The sequence below is a fragment of the Nycticebus coucang genome, chromosome 22, assembly GCF_027406575.1.
Source record: "Nycticebus coucang isolate mNycCou1 chromosome 22, mNycCou1.pri, whole genome shotgun sequence".
Lineage (NCBI taxonomy): Eukaryota > Metazoa > Chordata > Mammalia > Primates > Lorisidae > Nycticebus > Nycticebus coucang.
This window is the reverse complement of record NC_069801.1, coordinates 49,453,710-49,475,874: the sequence shown is the minus strand read 5'-3', so window position 1 is coordinate 49,475,874 and position 22,165 is coordinate 49,453,710. Positions and strand designations below refer to the sequence as shown.

Below are 22,165 nucleotides of genomic sequence, written 5' to 3'. Positions count from 1 at the left end.
AAGAAACTTGGTCCCAGTAAAACCTTTGGAATATTGGATATTGCTCAAGAATCCTCATTACTATATTTGGGGACCCTCAGAAAACTGGAACCCATAGTTGGGAACCTAAAGAGTAGATGATAAAAAGTTATGTCTGAGATGTGATAGGTGCTGTGTTCCATCCAATTCAGAGTAAAGATGGGCCACTATTCCTTTGCGTCTTCTTTTTTTTCTTTTTGAAACAGTCCCACTTTGATGCCCTGGGTAGAGTGCCATGGTGTCTTAACTCACAGCAACCTCAAACTCTTGGGCTCAAGCAATTATAGGCTGAGCAACTGCACCCAGCCCACTTCTTTGCTTCTGGCCTTACATTTCTGTTAATGTGACCTGAGATTCCACTCACAATTTTAGAAACCACATCATACTTCTGCTTTGTACTGGGCTTGGCTTGTGGACCCACCATGGCTTTTTTTACATGATTCTTTCCTCCAGATCCCAAAGCTTTCCTCGAATCTGCATGCCAGGGCTTTCAATCCCACAATCCCAGCCTTTTAGGGAAACTAGTGGAAATAGGCAGTGTTCCCAGCTTGAATCTCACATACTTTTGACTATTCCTTTGGCTAATATGTAATGGAAGCCATTAAAGTCCCAAAGGATGCCTGAAGCCAGGGCTGGGGGATTCCATCTTTGAGAAGTTGCCCTCTTGGGCTCAAGCAATTCTCTTGCCTCAGCTTCCCGAGTAGTGCTCACCACAACGCCCAGCTATTTTTAGAGGTGCGGTCTCGCTCTAGCTCGGGCTGGTCTTCACCCCGTCAGCTCAGGCAATGCACCCACCTCAGACTCCCAGAGTGCTGGGATTACAGGCGTGAGCCACGTTGCCTGCCCCTTGTTTATTGTTTTGTTTTTATTCCAAGAGGCACTTGGGAAAGGAAGAAGCCTTAAGACAAATATACCAAGCTCTATTTTGTTCTTTTATTTTTGATACAGAATCTTACTCTGTTGCTCTGAGTAGAGTGCTGTGGCGTCGTAGCTCACAACAACCTTAAACCCTTGGATTCAAGAGATCTTCCTGCTTCAGTTTCCCAAGTAGCTGGGGCTCTAGGCACCTACTTGTCACAGGTTTGGCTAAGTTTTCTACTTTTTAGTAGAGATGGGGTCTTGCTCTTGCTCAATCTGGTCTCAAGCTCCTGAGCTCAGGTGATCCAACTGCCTTGGCCTCTCAGAACTCTAGGATTACAGGCTTGAGCCACCCTGTACAGCTTGGTATAATAATCTTTTTTTTTTGAGACGGAGTCTATGTTGCCCTCAGAGTGCTGTGGCATCATAGCTCATAGCAACCTCAAACTCTTGGGCTTAAGCGATTCTCTTGCCTCAGCCTCCCAAGTAGCTGGGACTACAGGTGCCCACAACTACACCTGGCTATTTTTTTGTTGTAGTTGTCATTGTTGTTTAGCAGGCCCGGCCAAGGTTTGAACCCTCCAGCCCCAGTGTATGTGGCCAACACCCTAGCCGTTGAGCTACAGGCACTGAGGCAGGAAATCCATTTTTCTTTTTTTTTTTGTAGAGACAGAGTCTCACTTTATGGCCGTGGCATCACACAGCTCACAGCAACCTCCAGCTCCTGGGCTTAAGCGATTCTCTTGCCTCAGCCTCCCGAGCAGTTGGGACTACAGGCGCCCGCCACAGCACCCAGCTATTTTTTTGTTGCAGTTTGGCCGGGGCTGGGTTTGAACCCGCCACCCTCGGCATATGGGGCTGGCGCCCTACTCACTGAGCCACAGGCGCCGCCCAGGAAATCCATTTTTCATCTTAAAAATAAGGAAGAAAAACAAGAGGACAAACTGTCTCTAACCCTGGTGACCGAATAATCCAGCTGGTGGCTGAGAAGTGAAAAGTGGGAAAATGGCTTCCATTGACAGGCGAAGGGGTGAACTGTACTCCCCTAAGGCAGACAAGCTGGAGGTCTGGCTAGATAAGTGACGTAGGTGACAAGCCAGAATATCCCACAGTCCTGGTCTGGCACGATGGAAAGAGTAGGACTTTGGAGACAGAAAGACATCTGTCTGAATTCCAGCTCCACATTTATCAGCTGGGGTAAGTCATCTAGCGTCTCTGAGATCTGGTTTTCACATCTGTAAAATGGGCGATAAGGAGCCCTACCTCACCAGGGCAAGTGGAAAGATTAGATGAGATGGTATAGATAAAATTTAAAACAGTGTCTGGCACATAACAGGATTGCAGATATCAATCCTGTCCAATATAGTAGGGACCTCCCTTTCTCAGCAACAGAGATAAGGAAAGGAGAGCAGGGGGAGGTAGAGTTGGCTCTGTCACTCACTCATTAGGTGACTTTGCGTTTCAGATTCCTCATCTGTAAAATGGAAGTAGTAATAAAATCTATACTCTGGCTCGGAGACCGTAGCTCAGTGAGTAGGGCGCCAGCCACGTACACCTAAGCTGGTGGGTTCGAGCCCAGCCCGGGCCTGCTAAACAACAATGACAACTGCAATCAAAAAATAGCCGGGTGTTGTGGCGGGGCACCTATAGTCCCAGCTACTTGGGAGACTGAGGCAAGAGAATCGCTTAAGCCCAAGAGTTGGAGGTTGCTGTGAGCTATGACACCACAGTACTCTACGGAGGGCGACACAGTGAGACTCCGTCTCAAACAAAAATGAATAAATAAAATAAAATCTATACTCTGCCCCGTAATTATGAAGACCAAATGCGGTGGCTCATTCCTTTTAACTAGTGTACCATATTTCATCACATTAGACAACAGTTTATTTATGCATTCCTTTGCTGATGGACATCTAGTTTGTTTCTAATATGACAGGTTATCATGACACCTATCTTTACAAGTCCTATCCTAATGCAACCATTTCTCGAAGGCATATACAAGTGGAATTACTGAGTTATAGGGTATATGCATTTTTAGTTTAAAGAGATACTGCCAAATTATAAAGTGGTTGCACCAATTTATATTCTTAGCAGCAGTATATGAGAGAATCCATTTCCCTCCCAACCTTCTCACTGTTAATATGACCTACTTTTGGTATTTTGCCAATATAATTTTTTTTAAGGTATAGCATTCTTTAATCTCATTCTTCTGGTTATTAGTAAAGGCTGAGAGTCTTTTCATGTGTATTGATATTAGGCATTTGTATTTCTTTTATTGTGGATTGCAATTTTTCTCTCCCTTTTTTTTTTAGAGGCAGAGTCTCACTTTGTCACCCTTGGTAGAGTGCTGTGGCATCACAGCTCACAGCAACCTCCAGCTCGTAGGCTTAGGTGATTCTTTTGCCTCAGCCTCCCGAGTAGCTGAGACTACAGGCGCCTGCTACAACGCCCGGCTATTTTTTTGTTGCAGTTTGGCCGGGGCTGGGTATGAACCAGCCACCTTCAGTATATGGGGCCAGCGCCCTACTCACTGAGCCACAGGCACTGCCCTCTCTCTTTTTTTTTTTTAGAGACAGAGTCTCACTTTGTCACCTTTGGTAGAGTGCTGTAACATCACAGCTCACAGCAACCTCCAACTCCTGGGCTTAAGTGATTCTCTTGCCTCAGCTTCCCGAGTAGCTGGGACTACAGGCGCCTGCCAGGACACTCAGCTATTTTTTTGTTGCAATTTGGCCGGGGCTGGTTCAAAGCCGCCAACCTCGGTATATGGGGCCAGTGCCCTACCCATTGAGCCACAGGTGCCACCTTTTTCTCTCTTTTTTTATAGAGAGAGTTTGCTGTGTCATGCAGGCTGGAGTGCAATGATTCAGTCGTAACTTACTTGCACCCTCAAACTCTGGGCTCAAGTGATCTGCCCACCTCAGCCTCCTAAATAGCTGAGACTATAGATGTGAGCCACCACATCAAGCTTATTTTTGTTTTGTTTTGTAGAGATGGAGTCTTGCTATGTTGACCAGGCTGGTCTCAAACTCCTGCCCTCAAGCGATCATCCTGCCTTAGCCATAATTACCTCATGTTTTAAAAGTATATTTATGTGGCTGAGTGTGGTGGCTCATGCCTGTAATCCTAATGCTCTGGGATGCTGAGGCAGGTGGATCACTGAAGCTCAGGACTTCGAGACCAGCCTGAGCTAGGGAAACCCCGTCTCTAAAAAATAGCTGGGTATGGGTGGCACCTGTGGCTCAAAGGAGTGGGGTGCCGGCCCCATATTCCAGAGGTGGTGGGTTCAAACCCAGCTCCGGCCAAAAAATGCCAACCCCCACCCCCCTCCACACACACACGAAAAAAAAAAAAAAAAAGCTGGGCATGTGGCAAGAGGATTGCTTGAGCCCAGGAGTTTGAGGTTGCTGTGAGCTATGATGCCATGGCACTCTACTCAGGGTGCCAGAGTGAGACTCTATCTCAAAAAACAACAACAAAGGCTCGGCATCTGTGGCTCAAGCGGCTAAGGCGCCAGCCACATACACTTGAGCTGGCGGGTCCAAATCCAGCCCCAGCCCGCCAAACAACAATGACGGCTGCAACCAAAATATAGCTGGGTATTGTTGCGGGTGCCTGTAGTCCCAGCTACTTGGGAGGCGGAGTCAGGAGAATAGCTTGAGCCCAGGAGTTGGAGGTTGGTGTGAGCTGTGACACCACAGAACTCTACCCAGGGCAACAGCTTGAGGCTCTGTCTCAAACAACAACAACAACAACAACAACAACAACAACAACAAAAAGGTGTATTTATACATTGTAGATATCAATCCTGTCTTATTTCATATAAAGGTGATTCTCATTATTCACAGACTTATTCATATTATTATCTTATTCTATAAAATTACCACAAACTTTGAATTAGCAAATCCTAAATCATATAAATATGTATATATACTAAATTCCTATATTTTAATTAGTCTGCTTCTGGACCTTTTTTATTCTGGTTTTTTCAACCTTAACATTCCATTTTCTGTTCCAGAGTTTCTTTTCTTTTCTTTCTTTTTTTTTTTTTTAGTTATTCAACATTTATTTATTTTTACAGCAGCCACATTGCCAAAGAGTTCTTCCTTTAGTAGATCTGGTCCTGGGTCACAAACACTAAATCACAAAAGGCGTAATCATTTGATGTGACCAGGTAAGTCTGCTTGTTTTTATGGGGTTTTTTTTGCTTATTTGTTTGTTTTGAGACAGTTTCACTCTGTTGCCCTAAGTAGAGTACTATGGCATCATAGCTCACAGCAATCTCAAACTCTTGGGCTCAAGACATCCTCTTGCCTCAGTTTTTCATTTTTGGTAGAGATGGGATCTTGCTCTTGCTCAGGCTGATCTGTAACTCATGAGCTTCAGCAATCTGCCCGCCTCAGCCTCCCACAGTGCTAGGATTACAGGCGTGAGCCACAGCGCCCGGCCTGTTCTAGGGTTTCTTAACCTTGTACTACTGATAATGCTTTGTTGTGGGATGCTGTCCTCTATATTGTAGGATGTAGCCACTATGCCTGGTTTCTACCAACAGATATCAGTAGTACCTCTTCTCCTCATTGTGACAACCAAAAATGTTTCCAGACCTTGTCAAATGTCCTTGGGGAACAAATTTGTACTTGGTTCAAAACTACTGCACTGCCCAATTCCATTAATTTCTATGCCAATATCACACAAACAAATTCTTAATATCCTTTTTGAGTTTTTAGACAAAAGGCCCTGGTATGTTGCCCAAGTTGCAGTGCAGTGATCATAGCACACTAGAGCCTGGAACTCCCGGAATTCTACTACAGCCTGGATCCTCCTGCCCCAGCCTCTTAAGTAGGTGGAACTAGCCTCCTAAGCATGCTCCACCCAGCCAGCTTTAATCATTATATCTTTTAAAACATGTCTTATGAGCCAGGAGCAGTGCTCACACCTAGGGCCAAGGTGGGTAGATTGCTTGAATTCACGAGTTCAAGACCAGCCTGAACAAAATAGAAAAACGGGTGGCCCCTGTGGCTCAGTGAGTAGGGCACCGGTCCCATAAACAGAGGGTAGCTGGTTCAAACCCGGCCTGGGCCAAACTGCAACCAAAAATAGCTGGGCGTTGTGGCAGGCACCTGTAGTCCCAGCTGCTAGGGAGGCTGAGACAAGAGAATTGCATAATCCCAAAAGCTGGAGGTTGCTGTGAGCTGTGTGACATCATGGCACTCTACCGAGGGCAGTAAAGTGAGACTCTGTCTCTACAAAAAAAAAAAAAAAATAGAAAAACTGAGGCAAGAGGATCACTTGAGCTTGAGTTAGAGGTTGCTGTGAGCTACAATGCTGTGGCACTCTACCCAGAGAGACAGCTTGAAACTCTGTCTCAAAAAAAAAATAAATAAATAAAAAATGTCTTATCAGGCTTGGCGCCCCATAGCACAGTGGTTATGGTGCCAACAACATGCACTGGGGCTGGCGGGTTCAAACTCAGCCTGGCCAGATGAAAAACGACAACTGCAACAAAAAAAGAGCCAGGTGTTGTGACAGGCGCCTGTAATTCCAGCTAGTTGAGAGGCTGAGGCAAGAGAATCGCTTAAACCCAAGGGTTTGAGGTTGCTGTGAGCTGTGATGCCACAGCACTCTACCGAGGGTGACATAGTGAGACTCTGTCTCAAAAAAAAAAAAAAAAGAAAAAAATTTCTTATCACCCAACAGGGCAAGTTCCTCCTCTTTCTTTTTGTTTTTTGTTGTTTTGGAGGCAGAGCCTCACTTTGTCACCTGTGGTAGAGTGCCATGGTGTCACAGCTCATAGCAACCTCAAACTCTTGGGCTCAAGTGATTCTCTTGCCTCAGCCTCCCAAGTAGCTGGGACAACAGGCACCCGCTACAATGCCTGGCTGTTTTTAGAGATGAGGTCTCACTCTGGCTTAGGCTGGTCTCCAATCTGTAGCTCAGGCAATCTACCCAGCTCTGCCTCCCAGAGTGCTAGGATTATAGGCATGAGCCACTGCGCCTGTTTTTTTTGAGACAGATTCTCATTCTGTTGCCCTGGTTCGAGTGCTGTGGTGTCATAACTCCCAGCAACCTCAAACTCCTGGGCTCAATCTTCTTGCCTCAGTCTCACAAGTAGTTGGGACTTTAGTCACTTACAAAACGCCTGGCTAATTTTTCAATTTTTAGTAGAGATGGGATCTCACTCTTGCTCCAACTACTGAGCTCAAGCAATCCTCCCACCTTGGCCTCCCAGAGAGCTAGGATTACAAGCATGAGCCACCATGCCTGGCCTTCCCCCTCTTCTTTTTTTCCAAAATTGTTTTGCTCAGTCTTGTACCTGTATGCTTCCAGATTAACTTGAGAATTAATTTTACAAATTCCAGGACACATTTTGTTGGGATTTTTATTTTAGTTTCTTTTCTTTTCTTTCTTTTTTTTTTTTTTTTGAGACAGAGTCTCACTATATTGCCCTCAGTAGAGTGCTATGGCATCACAGCTCATGGCAACCTCAAATCTTGGGCTCAAGCAATTCTCTTGCCTCAGCCTCCAGAGTAGCTCTTTTTGTTTCTTTGTTTGTTTAGCAGGCTCTGGCCAGGTTTGAACCCACCAGCCCTGGTGCATGTGGCTGGCACCCTAATTGCTGAGCTATGGGTACTGAGCTAGCCTGGGTATTTTTTTTTTTTTTTTTGAGACAGAGTCTTATTATGTGGCCCTTGGTAGAGTACTGTGGCATCACAGCTCACAGCAACCTCAAACTCTTGGGCATAAGTGATTCTCTTGCCTCAGCCTCCCAAGTCCTTGGGACTATAGGTGCCTGCCATAACGTCTTGCTATTATTTTTGTTGTTGTTGTTATTTTTGCAGTTGTCGTTGTTGTTTGGCAGGCCTCCGGTGTATGTGGCTGGTGCCCTAGTCCCTGAGCTACAGGTGCCAAGCCCAGCCTGGCTATTTTTTATAGACCAGGTCTCACTCTTGCTCAGGCTGGTCTCCAACTCGTGAGCTCAAGCGATCCACCCACCTTGGCTTCCCAGAGTGCTAGGATTACAGATGAGAGCCACTGCTCCTGGCCCAGGACTTTTAACTACAGATTAATTTGGGGAGAACTGACATTTTTATGATGTCGAGCCTTCTCATCCACACCCACGCCATATCTCACCACATAGTCAGGTTCTTTACGTCTGTCGTTAACCTTCATTACTTTCCTCTATCCAAGCTGCTTCTGGTCTCCTCTAGGCTGAGATTATGTTCAGACTTTTTTCTTATTGCCTGGCTGCTGCCTCTCAGGTCCTTCTGACTCCAAGGGGAGCCAGATGAATCCTTTTACCTTCAAAAGTCACCCCTCCCGCTTCGCTTCCCACTGCTCAGCCACAGCAGGATTGATCACACCCATCAGGATCTAAGAAGGGTTCTTGTGTTGTTGCTTGTTGCATTTTTATTGTTAAATTGGACAATTAGTCTTTTCCGAATGACAGCATCCAGCCCTCGCTTTCTGAGAATCAGCTCCCCCTGCCCCTTCTGTCTCCCTGATGTCTGGCACTCTTGCTCCTCCTGCTGAATTCAAATTCCTCTCTTATCCTGCCTGGCCTTATTCCCTATGGTGCCCCAGCATGACCGACTTTGTCTCTATGTAGGGCTCACTCACTTGGTGTTGCCCACAACCTTGACCTTTATTTACCCTTTATCCTGGGGTACTTCATCTCTTCTATTAGGCCTAATCAACTTCCTCACCCATTCAAGTCTCCTCCCCCTTTTGAACCCCTCTTTACATTTGGTATCAAATAATTTTGTGCTTAAGTATATACTTGCACAGACCCAGTGTGAGGAGCAGAGAAAAAGAGTGACTCGAGGCAGACAGATACGAGCTGAATTTTAGCCCACCATTTTTTTTTTTTGAGACAGAGCCTCCCCCTGGGTAGAGCCATGGCATCACAACTCACAGCAACCTCCAACTCCTGGGCTCAAGCCGTTCTCCTGCCTCTGCCTCCCAAGCAGCTGAGACTACAGGTGCCTGCCACAATGCCTGGCTGTTTTTTGGTTGCAGCTGTCATTGTTTGGCGGGCCCGAGCTGGATTCTAACCCGCCAGCTCAGGTGCACATGGCTGGTGCCAAGCAAATGGATTGCTTGAGCTCAGGAGGTTAGGACAAGCCTGAGCAAGAGCGAGACTCTAGCTCTACTAAAAGAAGAAAAACTAGCAAGGTGTTGCGGGGGGCATCTGTTGTCTCAGCTGCTTGGGAGGCTAAGGCAAGAGGGTTGCTCAAGCCCAAAGAGTGTGAGGGTGCTGGGAGCTAGGCTGATGTTATAGCACTCTAGCTGCTGGAATAGAGTGAGACTCTGTCTCAAAAAAAAAGGGGGGGGGGGAATTAGCTTGGCATGGTGGCACATTCCTGTAGTTCCAGCTACTATGGAGGCTGAGGCAGGAAGATCACTTGAACCCAGGAGTTTGAGGTTGCTGTGAACTATGACGACACCATTGTACACTAGCCTGGGCAACTGTTCCCACTTTCCACCCCACAAAAAACCCCAACTGTATGTCGTTCCTGAATAAATTGTGAGTTTGGGTGGCAGAAAAATTTTCTCATTAATTCTACTTTGTGTGAAGTAATAATAAAATCAGTGTGCATTCCCAAAGGCTAGAATTAAAACATTGCTTTAGAAAATCCACAACGTGGATTAATCCCAGTGTGACAAATGGAGCGCTGACTATGTTAAATTACTCTGATCAACGCTGAGCTCATGAAGAGTTTGGGATGGAAATGCTCAGTATCATGAACCTCCTGAGAAATGTGCTGCTGCTTTTGAATATTACAGGAACACTCACACGACAAATGTTCTAAACATCATTTCTAAATCTCTTTCCTCAAAAAAGGTGCTAGCCTATTGACCACAAGGAAATCAAGAGGCCTCTTTCTTACCGGTTGTCTGTAAGCTTAAGCCTGGGTCCAGTTTTGTGTGGGGCTTTGCGCTGAGGAACAGGTAACAAAGCACACAGGCTGTGACAACAAAGGCCAGGAGGACCACTGCTGCTATGGACAGGCCCACAAGAGCGCCGACACTGGGGAGAGAGAACCACATGGGAGCAGTGTCAGGAAGGGGACTTGAGAGGCAGATGCTATGGAGGTGTGGCAGGAATCAGCTTCAGTTTTTGTTCTGTCCCTACACGTCTTTTTTTTTTTTTTAAAGACAGTGTCACTCAGTCACCTGGGTTGAGTGCTGTGGTGTCACAGCAACCTCTAACTTTGGCGCTCAAGCAATCCTCTTGCCTCAGCCTCCCAAGTAGCTGGGACTACAGGTGCCTGCCACAACGCTCGGCTAATTTTTCTATTTTTTGTAGAGATGGGGTCTCGCTCTTGCTCGGGCTGTTCTCAAACTCCTGAGCTCAAGCGATCCACCTTCCTTGGCTTCCTAGACTACTAGGATTGCAGGTATGAGCCAGGGCACCCGGCCTATCCCTACCCATCTTAACCGGGCTTCTGTGACTCACCATGCAAAAGGGCTCAAAAGTATCCCATCAACTCATGCCAAGTACTACACACTATAAATATAACGTGACACGGCTCAGTGCCACCATGTAACTGGGACTCAGTCTGTGTTCACTTTCTTTCTCCTTTCCTTCCTTCCCTGCTTTCCACAACCTGTTCCCACCCCAGGGAGCTGGAGAAGGTCTTAAAGGTCCCCCTCCCCCACCCTGCTGTTTCTTAAAACTCAAGACACATAGTAGGCCTTAGTTAAAAACAGTCTGTCCTGGGTGGCGCCTGTGGCTCAAAGGAGTAGGGCCCTGGCCCCATATGCCGGAGATGGTGGGTTCAAACCCAGCCCTGGCCAAAAACTGCAAAAAAGAAAACAAAGAAAAAAAAACAGTCTGTCCTTCCAGCCTCAGATAATTTCTTACCCAACTTCCACATTCCTTTTGACCATTACAGTGTCAACTCCATGTCTAAAATACTGCTCTAATGCAAGCATTGTAACATGGTTCTTTATACCTTCAATGATTCCACAACAATAAAAAAGTAATAATAGGGCGGCGCCTGTGGCTCAGTGAGTAGGGCGCCAGCCCCATATGCCGAGGGTGGCGGGTTCAAACCCAGCCCCGGCCAAACCGCAACAAAAAAATGGCCGGGCGTTGTGGCAGGCGCTTATAGTCCCAGCTGCTCGGGAGGCTGAGGCAGGAGAATCACGTAAGCCCAAGAGCTGGAGGTTGCTGTGAGCTGTGTGAGGCCACGGCACTCTACCGAGGGCAGTAAAGTGAGACTCTGTCTCTACAAAAAAAAAAAAAAAAAGTAATAATAATAATTTAAAAATAAAATACTGCTCCATTGCTGGTCCTTCACCCTCCAACCTCACGGTCTCTGCCTCAAATCAAGCTTTGATCACAGTTTCTTTTTTCCTCACACACACCACTCCACGAAACACTTCTGACACCGGCTGTAGGTGTGGTGGAAGTGGTGGGGTTCTCCCCATACCAAGCGATTCTTTAGCAGATACCAGCTGGGTGTCCCCTAACTTAACTCAAATCTGACACTATTTGGAGATAGTGTCAGATCCCACAGGTTGAGGGCTCAGTCCCACAAGACTATCACTTAATTTGATATCAATTGAAAGTAGTAGGTTGTTACCTATACTTCTGACCCACCCTCTATAAAATTATGTACTCATGACCCCTTCCTTGGGTTTTGATATATTTTGCCATTATAGCTTATAGGACTCAGGGAAACACATTTACTGGTTTATTATTACAAAGGATATTACAAAGAATACAGATGAATGGCCAGATGGGAAAGATACATAGAAAAAGGTATGGGGGAAGGGCGAAGAGCTTCCACATTCTCTCAAAGCACACAACCCTCCAGGGACCTCGGCGTGTCAGCAATACAGACGCTCTCTAAACGGTCTCTCTGGGGCTTTATGAAGGCTTCATTAAATAGGCATGATTGATTACATCATTGGCCATTGGTGATCAATTCAACCTTCAGTCCCTCTCTCCTCCTCAGAGGTTGGGAGATGGGGATGTCAGTTCCAGCCTGCTGATCACATGGTTTGTTTCCCTGGCAACCAGCCCCCATCCTGAGGCTCTCCGGGAGCCCACCAAGAGTCACCTCATTAGAACAAAAGATGCTCTGATCACCCAGGAAATGAAAGGAATTTAGGAGCTCTGTGTCAGGAATCAGGGGTCAAAGACCAAATATTAGAATAAAAGATTCTTTTAGCACCCCTATCTATCAGGGTCTGGGGGCAGAGACCAAATATATATTTTCTTATTACGACACAATATCATATCTGATCTCTAGAAAACCACCTCCTGGCTCATATGGGAACTACAGTCTTTCTGATTTCACATGATCTCTCCCCAGCATCTCATCATCTCCCCGTCTTCCATGAAACTGGTACCCAGGCTTGGCACCTGTAGCTCAGTGGTTAGGGCGCCGTCCATGGACAAGGGAGTAGGAGGGAATGGTTTGGGGATGATTCAAACACATCACATCTCCACGTCAGATCATCAGGCATTAGGTTCTCGTAAGGAGCGCACAACCTGGCTCCCTCACATATGCAGTTTACAGTAAGGCGGGCAGGTTTGAATCTGGCCTAAGCTTGCTAAACAACAATGACAACTACAACAAAAAAATAATAGCCAAGCGTTATGGAGAGTACCTGTAGTCTCAGCTACTTGGGAGGCTAAGGCAAGAGAATCACTTAAGCCCAAGAGTTCGAGGTTGCTGTGAGCTGTCACACCACAGCACTCTACTGAGGGAGACAAAGTGAGACTCTGTCTCAGAAAAATAAAGAAAAATAAAAAGAAACTGCTACCTGGTGCCAAAAAGGTTGGGGACCACTGATATAGAGTCTATTAAGAGTTTATTAATGATATAGATGTTTTCAAATAATATTTAAGACCATGGATAAATTTTTATGAGATAATGTTAAATGACAAGAGCAGGACACATACTAAATACATAGCATAACCCCAACTTTACTGAATAAATATAAATATAACCACAATCATACAGACATAAGGCTGGATGGAAATACACCAAACTGCTAACGGGCTGTGGCTGGGTGTAGTGCAGACTGTAGATGTCCTGTCAGCGTCCCCTTGGTCTTATCACTGTGGAATATTCTGGCCAGGGTTTCGACTGCTCTTTGTCTAGGGACTTTCTTAGGCCGCAATAGGCTCCGTCTGCACATTGGGCAGGTCAGAAGGGCAGGTCATTAATGCCTCCCTTCCCCCACCAGCTCACACCCAATGATAGAAACTGGCATGTAGATACTCACCAGCAGGTGGGATAACCCCAAGGTGGACATTCTACACTGGCTGGCAGAGTTTAGGCTCCACTTACCCTTGGTGTGACTTGCCTGGTAATGCCCATTGTGGCTTCTTTCCTTCCTGGTCTCACTTCCCCACCCTCTACCCATATTTTCAGGGATCATTTACCATATAAACTACTTGCTATCAAATCCTTGTCTCAGAGTCTTCCAGGAAGCCAAACTGAGACACTAGATTACCCAAGATTTCTTTCTCTTTTTGTTTCTTCTGTCCTTTTCAAACTTTCCACATTGAGTATGTACTATTTCTTAGTTCTTATAATCATGCTAATTAAATATTGCTTTCTCAGTTGGGATGTACATATTGTTCACAGGGCTATCTGGGAGACCTGTGCTTAGATTGGGACCCCTACTCTCTATGAGGGACAAATGTGGGCACCTGGATGCAAAAGGACCTCTAAAGGGGCCCTTTGAGCAATGGGTGAGAGAGCTGGGGGTCTATGTCCCACATCAGACGTCAAGGAGCAGGCACTGTCTGTGCTGATCTATTTGGGACAGAGCTGTGAACAACAGGGTAGACTCTAAGGAAAGAAAATCTGTGTTCAGTGTAAGATGAGCTTTAAATGACCAGAGGCGACCCATGGTGAATGTGGTGAGGATGTAGGGAACACGTGAGCTCCCCATCATGGGGCAAGTTTGCTCAGGACACAGGGAAGAGTACTCCTTTCAGTAAAGATAAAGATTTCCCATTCTGGATGGGAAATTTCCTTAGAAAGTCTCTTTCCTTCTAGAATTTCACCGTTCTGACTGAAAAATAAAAACCCACTGTGACTCCCTAAGAAAGAATGGGAGAGACAACAAAGCAGGGCTTGGGTGTCAGGTAGTTTTAAATCCAAATCCTGGTTCTGCCACATTTAAGCTTAAAAAAACCACCTTACCTCTCAGATCTTCATTTGTAAAGGTTCCTATCACGCTCAGTGGCCATAAGGATGAAGTAAGATGATATATACAATGCCTGACCACTACTTTGCCCTCCAGCAAAGCTCATGTCCCACTGAAAAACAGAACTAGGGATGGAGGATGTTTGGCAAGCACCAGACTGTGCGCTAGAACCAGCTGCTTCTCCACAGGGTGTCACCGCTTCCTGAGACACAATTTTAAAGACAGCAATTCTTGAGCACTGCCTCTCCAAGGAAACAGTGCTTACCTGAAGATTTTTACATTTCTAAGAACTGATTTTCACCAAAAGGTGAATAGAATTCAAATAGAATTTAGAGCAAAACAAGGTCTCTGCCCTGCAATGCTGGGGGTCTGTTAGGAGAACGCTGGTAGAGTGGTTGCAGGGTTCGTAGCACACAGATCACCTAGACACGCTGAGGACCCTCGGTTCCCCGCTGCCACTTTGCGTTTATCTGTAATGTTTATGGGCCACGTGCTGTCCATGTCTAGGACATTACTCCAGAACCTTTCAGCTGCTCTTGGGGTCACAGAATAGAGCACGAGGACATGAGATGTGACCTCAGAGATCACCCCATTTAACCCTTCACTAACGCATTGTCTGCGCCACTAAAGCACTCCACATCAGAGGGTTTCCAGGGCAACGGGAGGGACCACGAGAGGTGCATAGGGAAGAAGGTAATGGCAGAGAAAAGGGGTCCTGGCTGGGTGCTGAGGGGATTACTCACCTCAGTGCCCAGAAGACAGTAGAGGGCTAGTGAATGTTTTTCAAATGATCTGAGTAGATCAGGATATAAGAGCCAGGCTAGATCCAGAGGTCCTCAAACTTTTTAAACAGGGGGCCAGTTCACTGTCCCTCAGACCATTGGAGGGCTGGACTATAGTTTTTAAAAAAAAAAAACTATGAACCAATTCCTATGCACACTGCACATATCATATTTTGAAGTAAAACAAACAAAACGGGAACAAATAAAATCACACTGCCGCATGTGGCCTGCGGGCCGTAGTTTGAGGACCCCTGATTTAGGCAGTCATGGCCAGGCGTGGGGTCAGACAGGGCTGAGTTTTCATCCCAGCTCTCTCAGCACTCACATAGAGTAACTTCACCTCTCTCAGGTTTTCTTATCTGTGTAAGGTGGAGGAGACATGCCAGGGCTGTGAATGTGTGAAAGTATGTAACCTTTAGATGTCCTAAGTAATGCTCTTTAAATCTCTCTCTGTTATGATGTTGATGGATCTTGGCCAATTCACTTGCATACTCTGAGCTACACTTCTCACACCTTTGAACCAAGAAAGGAATTTCATGGAGCACTTACCATATGCACAGGTCATTTTCATGTGTATTATTTCATGCATTCCTTATAACAAGTCACAAGACAGATACTCCTATTGCCATGTTAAAGTTAAGAAAAGAGACTAGGAGAATAAATAACTTTCAGGGCTGGGCGCCGTGGCTCATGCCTGTAATCCTAGCACTCTGGGAGGCCGAGAAGGGTGGATTGCTTGAGTACCCAAGTTGGAGACCAGCCTGAGCAAAAGCGAGACCCCCGTCTCTACTAAAAATAAAAAAACTGAGGCAAGAGGATAACTTGAGCCGGAGTTGGAGGTTGCTGTGAGCTATAACACCACAGCACTCTACCCAGGGTGACAGCTTGAGACTTTGCTTCAAAAAAAGAAAAAGAATAAAATAAAGTAACTTTTTCAATCTGCATAGGTAAGTGACAGAACTAATGTTTGAAACAGGTTCTGCCCAGCCCTAAAGTTCCACACTGTCTCTGTACTTCAAAGGGAGGCCAGTACCATCACCTTATTTCAGTGCTAACTGCTCACTTCAACAAATATTCCATTGTTTTACTTTAGGCGAATGTTGCCTCTCTCTACATGGACTGTGAGCTCCTCAGGGGGAGGGAGTAACTGATTTTTGTGTTCCCAGTTCCTTGCAAAAGCTATAAGGAATGAATAAATGTATGGATGAACAGGAACTAAATTAATATGATTCTCTGGGTTATAAACAGCAGCCAAATGCACAGGATCTGACAACCTGGCCATCGGAAAATCTTTAGGATTATAGTAAGAGTAGCCTAGAAAAAACAATGTTTGTAATTATCACTGACATATATATATATATATATTTTTTTTTTTGTAGAGACAGAGTCTCACTGTACCGCCCTTGGGTAGAGTGCCGTGGCGTCACAACGGCTCACAGCAATCTCTAACTCTTGGGCTTACGCAATTCTCTTGCCTCAGCCTCCCAAGCAGCTGGGACTACAGGCGCCCGCCACAACGCTCGGCTATTTTTTTGTTGCAGTTTGGCCGGGGCTGGGTTTGAACCCGCCACCCTCGGCATATGGGGCCGGCACCCTACTCACTGAGCCACAGGCGCCGCCCCTTTTTTTTTTTTTTTTTTTTTGAGACAGAGCCTCAAGCTGTCTCCCTAGGTAGAGTGCCGTGGCATCACAGCTCACAGCAACCTCCAAATCCTGGGCTCAAGCGATTCTCCTGCCTCTGCCTCCCAAGTAGCTGGGACTACAGGTGCCCGCCACAATGCCCGGCTATTTTTATTGGTTGTAGCCATCATTGTTGTTTGGCGGACCCAGGCTGGATTTGAACCTGACAGCTCAGGTGTATGTGGCTGGCGCCTTAGTCGCTTGAGCCACAGGCACTGAGCCTATCACTGACATATATTAAGTTGACTTCACCTCTGTTATCTCATTTGGTCCTTGCTATATTGCCTTAAGTCAAAAACCAGGACAATGATTGGTCATCCTCCCCGTTATAGATAGATGAAAAAGCAGAGGTTCAGAGAGATTTTAGGGGCATATGATGCTGTCCTTTCCTACCCAGAGGGCATGTAGCCCCTGCTCAGATGCCTCCAGAGATAGGACAATTACTATTCAGATGGCCTTCTCCATTTTCACTGGTGATTGTTTCCCAGAGCAAGCTAAGGATCAGATCCCATACTCTGGGCGAAGCTTTGGGAGACCCAGAGGGATTGAGATCTATTGCCCCTTCAACCCAACACTTAGGTTCCAGGAATGTCAAAACTTGCATAACTAACCCCTTCCCTGAACAAATGGAGGAACTGAGGATGGACATTCACCCAAACCATACTTCTATTAATATTGCCCAAGCTGGCTTTTGCTGTGGTGTTACACTACCGTCTCATGATGACTTGGAGGCAGCGCTGACTTCAGACCTTCTGCCTTAGCTTGGGTGTTGGGTTACATCCCCAGCACTCACTGCAGGGCTGGGCACACAGTTAGTGCTAGCGAGCAGTAAAGAGCAGCTAAAAGAATGACTAAATATTAAAAGGAAGGAAAGGGTTGAGGTTGGGCTGAGGTTGGGCTGAGACCGGGGGTGGGGTGCAGCACCAGGCAGGAATTAAGAACTGAGGTTGACATTCGTACATAGGTCCAGGACATTCCTGGAACCTAAGCGTTGCATTGAGGGGGCAATAGATCTCAATCCCTCTGGGTCTCCAAAGGCTTTGCCCAGAGTACGGGATCTGATCCTTAGCCTGCTCTGGGAAACAGGCACCAGTGAAAATGGAGAAGGCCATCTGAATAGTAATTGTCCTATCTCTGGAGGCATGTGGTACAAATAGCTGGGGTGAGTAGGTGGGAGCAGAGCTGAGGTGGGATTGCAGGCAGGACTGAGCAGGAGGCTGTGACTGGTGATAGGATAAGGACTGGGCTCAATAGTGCTTTGGGAGTCAGGGATGAGGCTGGCATTGCTATACTGATTAGGAAAGGGACCCAAGTGGGCACTTGGATGAGGATTGGGTGGAGAATGTTTGAAGATGGAAGTTTGCTGTTGGGGAGGGGGGGAGGTAAGGGTTGGTATTGAGAGTGGTGGTGGTCTGAAGTTCGGAGCAGGGCAAGAGTGAGGATTGTTTTGGGGTAGAGGTTGTTTTGGGGTTCAAGCATGGATCTAAATAAAGGTTGGGGTCAGGATGAGGACATCGAGCTGTGACAGAATTTCACGGGGAGGCTGGGTTGGGGACAGGGTGAGAGGAAAGGTTGGTATTGGGGTACAGCTGGAGGAGGGGGCTGGTGTTGACGTTTACGTGGGAACTTGGACGAGGGCTGAGTCTGAGCCCGGGGCGAGGGTGAAGTTCGAGGTGGGGTTAGGGGCCAGGGCCGGTACCTGAGCCACCACATGTAGCTGTGCTCGTAGGGGAAGAAGCTGTGCGGGTCGTCGCAGCAGTACTTGTGGTCGCGGAAGCCGCAGCAGAAGACTGCGGCCGCCTCGCCCCCGGGCCGCGGGCAGCTGAAGCCGCGCACCTCCTCCTGCGCGGCGCTCACGTAGCCGGTGCAGGCGCCGCTCATCGCGCCCCGCGCAGCCACCTCGAGCCCCCAGACGGCTGGCGAGGAGCGCCACGGAGCCAGGCGCGGCCGAGACGGAGCGCGCCCGAGAGAAGCAGAGAGGAGGACGCAGCGCGAGGCGCAGCGGTGAGTCCCGGAGCCCCCGAGGACCGAGGCGACCAGGTACGCGGGACCGCGGCGGCAGGGGAGGGCCAGGAGGACGGAGAGCGGCGGGAAGAGGGAGGAGGGCGGGAGTGGAGGCCGGCGGGAGATGGCGCGGGAGCCCCCGGGGCAGCCCACCGCCCCGCCCCGCCGCCGCCTTCCCGCTTCATGCCGGAGGGCGCTGGGGGCCCGCAGAGACGGGACGTGGCCGCGTGCGAATTCGAGGTCCCCCGCGGGGGCTCCTCACGTGCCCCGAGCTACGCACGTGCTGGACGCTGGGAATCTCTGGGCAGTTCCGGGTTCCAGGCAAGTGACCAGCACGCCGCCACACAGAGATGACACCCCTAGGGTCAGTACAGGGATGATTAGCACACCACTGAATTTTCTTTCTTTCTTTCTTTTTTTTTTTTTTTTAAGAGACAGAGTCTCACTTTATCACCCACCGTAGAGTGCTGTATCGTCACAGCTCACAGCAACCTCCAACTCCTGGGTTTAAGGGATTATCTTGCCTTAGCCTCCCAAGTAACTGGGACTACAGGGGCCCGCCACAACGCCCGTCTATTTTTTGGTTGCAGCCATCATTGTTGTTTGGTGGGCCCGGGCTGGATTCAAACCTGCCAGCTCAGGTGTATGTGGCTGGCGCCTTAGCCGCTTCAGCCACAGGCGCCAAGCCAGGCCTGTGGAATTTTAACACAGGTCTGTCTTGGAAGCCCGTGCTTCACAGCCTCTTTTCAGATGGGCATTTATTTATTATGTTTTTTGTTTTTTTTTTTTGAGATAAGAGTTTCACTTTGTCTCCCTCGGTAGAGTGCTGTGGCGTCATAGCTCACAGCAACCTGAAACTCTTGGGCTCAAGCCATTCTCTTGAGCCCCCCAAGCAGCTGGGACTACAATCGCCCACCACAATGCCTGGCTATTTTTAGAGACAACGTCTTGCTCTGGTTCAGGCTGGTCTGAACCTGTGAGCTCAGGCAATCCACCCGTCTCAGCCTCCAGAGTGCTGGGATTAGAGGCATGAGCCACCGCCACCGGCCCCAGTGGGCTTTTTAATGTCTCATTTTCTGTTACCTTGCCTGTCTCTTCCTTTCCCTAAGAACTACCTCCTGCAATGATAATGCTCACATTTCATATTCCCTGCTCCTGGCTTAGGACAACAAGGCCAATGTGGCTGTGAATTGTCCCAGATGGCAGTCTCCTTCCTGGTAACCTACAGACAAAGCCAGAAGAAATGTCCATTTTGAGAAATTATTTTCAAATTATAAAGGCTATTTTCTCACTAGGATCAGAGACCCACAGCCTGACGGAGCTCTCAGAGCCTTGGTTTCCCCAGTGTACTCTGAGAGGACAGGCAGATTTCTAAGGGCTTCATACAGCCCTGCAGGGCCTTAGTTTTTAGTGGATAGAGTAGAAAGTGGTCGATGTGATGCCATAGGTGCCCCCCAGTTCCTCCACCCCTTGCTTTGGGTGTGAGGGGAATGGATCCTAGGTATCAGGGGATCTGGGATCAAGCCTACCTCTGCCCTTTCCTGCGTTTTCTCTCCGTGCTTCAGGTTCTTTTGTCTTCATCCAGGCCAGTTCCTCAAATGTTAGTGTATGTCACAGCCATGGGGTCAGATTTGGGTCTGTTCTCTAGAAATACAAAGTAGGATGGAAGAGTCAGACTGACACATGATCACAGGACAGGCTAGTAAAAGGGGAAATGCAGGGACTGTGGACAGAGAGAGGGACATGAGGGAGCAAGGAAGGGTTCTGAGGGGCTAGTGCCCTCAAGGGTTACTGTGAGGTCAAATATGAAAACTTGGGGGTATTGTTATATTATGATCCAAAAAATTCCTCTCCTGGACCCTGGAGCTCTGCAAACAGGAAGCTGGAGGCCTGCTCTAATGGAGGTGCACTTTGGCCTTATTTGTCAGATGGAGAAGAAAGGGGAGGAATCCTCTGGGAAGGAGAGAGGCCTCCTAGCTACAGGTTTGGAGATTAGCTGGGAGGAAAGCAGCACTCTGCCCTGGCTTTTGGCAAAACTGGGAGCCCTTGACAATTTCCAAAACCTTTTCTCAGCCAAGAATTAATTTGTTCCTCCTAACAGCCCTGTGGGGTGAGCCAAGCAGGGATGATTATGCCCCTGAGAGAAATAACAAGAGCAGTGTCACAAAGTGAGCTGTGGCTCAGGTAGGCCTGGTACCCAGGTCTGTCTAGCCTTTGGCACTCCGATGATCTCTAGTCAGAATAATGTTTTTAACTGCTATAAATAACATTATAAATTTAACATTTTAACATTATAAATAATGTAAGATCACAAAGAATACCACTTGTATTGAATTATGATTTAGTCCTACTTTTTAAAAAGTGTCACATAAAATTTGGAGATGGGTTTATTAACTACTATAACATTGAGGCACTGGGCGGCGCCTGTGGCTTAGTCCGTAAGGCGCCGGCCCCATATACTGAGGGTGACGGGTTCAAACCCGGCCCCGGCTGAACTGCAACCAAAAAATAGCTGGGTGTTGTGGCGGGCGCCTGTAGTCCCAGCTACTCGGGAGGCTGAGGCAGGAGAATCGCTTAAGCCCAGGAGTTGGAGGTTGCTGTGAGCTGTGTGAGGCCACGGCACTCTACCGAGGGCAATAAAGTGAGACTCTGTCTCTACAAAAAAATATATATATATATTGAGGCACTGAATAAAATGAGCAGTATTTTAATGTGTCTCTGGCATAATGCAGGAATAAGATAGTATGAAAACATTTGTGATTTCTGTTGGTGACAGAGACACAGACTACCACTACTATATGCATAATGCATGTTTTTCAACCTTTTTTATCTCACGGCACACTTGAACCTACAGTTAAATTTCCACGACACTTAAATTATGTTGGTCAAAAAAAAAAGTAAAAAAAATACTTTATGTGCTTTGAACTTCTTTCAAAAATAATTTAATTAATGTCATTTAAAAATTTTCATGGCACATCATTTGAGAATTATTGGCATAATGAATGAAGATGCTAAATTCAGGGCGGCACCTGTGGCCCAGTGGGTAGGGCGCCAGCCCCATATACCGAGGGTGGCAGATTCGGCCCCGGCCCCGGCCAAACTGCAACAAAAATATAGCTGGGTGTTGTGGCAGGTGCTTGTACTCCCAGCTACTTGGGAGGCTGAGGCAAGAGAATCGCCTAAGCCCAGGAGTTAGAGGTTGCTGTGAGCTGTGATGCCACAGAACTCTACCGATGGCGATAGTGAGACTCTGTCTCTAAAAAAAAAAGAGATAGAAAGAAAATGCTAAATTCAGTTAGAGGTTAGTGATAACAAGGATGTATTTTTTTTCCCATCTAAGTACATGGACCTGTTGCACTCTTATCTGTGGACTCCTGGGGCTCTGTGGACCTATATTAGAATCCTCTAGTTTCTCTGGTCTAGCTCCTACTTTAATGCCTTTTCCTTCATTATGTTGTCCTACAGACACTTATTACTGATGTATTAGGTGCCCGGCAGTTTCCTAGCCTGTATGTCATGTAGTCCTAAAACTTCTTCTGAGGTAGGTGTCAGTCTTCCCACTTTGCAGATGAGGTAACTGAGACTCAGGGGGGTTAAATAATATATCCAAAGCCACACAGCCACTAACTGGTCAGAGTGTTATACTT

At 47.2% G+C, this 22,165-nt stretch overlaps 3 protein-coding genes across 9 annotated transcripts in view; 1 reads left to right on the top strand and 2 right to left on the bottom strand.

The window, feature by feature from the left end:
- SHISAL2A (shisa like 2A) overlaps nt 1-18,395 on the bottom strand; it is a 28,827-nt gene extending 10,432 nt beyond the window's left edge. The window contains exons 1-2 of the mRNA XM_053576534.1: nt 18,214-18,395; nt 9,765-9,904 (exon numbers count right to left, since the gene is read on the bottom strand). Coding sequence (XP_053432509.1) covers nt 9,765-9,904; nt 18,214-18,395 — 322 coding nt within the window. The remainder of the gene's footprint in view (nt 1-9,764; nt 9,905-18,213) is intronic.
- Nucleotides 1-22,165, bottom strand: part of GPX7 (glutathione peroxidase 7) — a 263,667-nt gene that overhangs the window by 213,314 nt on the left and 28,188 nt on the right. The window lies entirely within an intron of this gene.
- The window catches only part of TUT4 (terminal uridylyl transferase 4), a 228,991-nt gene continuing 225,309 nt past the window's right edge, over nt 18,484-22,165 (top strand). For all 7 annotated transcript variants that reach the window (XM_053576504.1, XM_053576498.1, XM_053576503.1 and 4 more), the window contains exon 1: nt 18,484-18,554. The gene's annotated coding sequence lies outside the window, so the exon portion shown is untranslated. The remainder of the gene's footprint in view (nt 18,555-22,165) is intronic.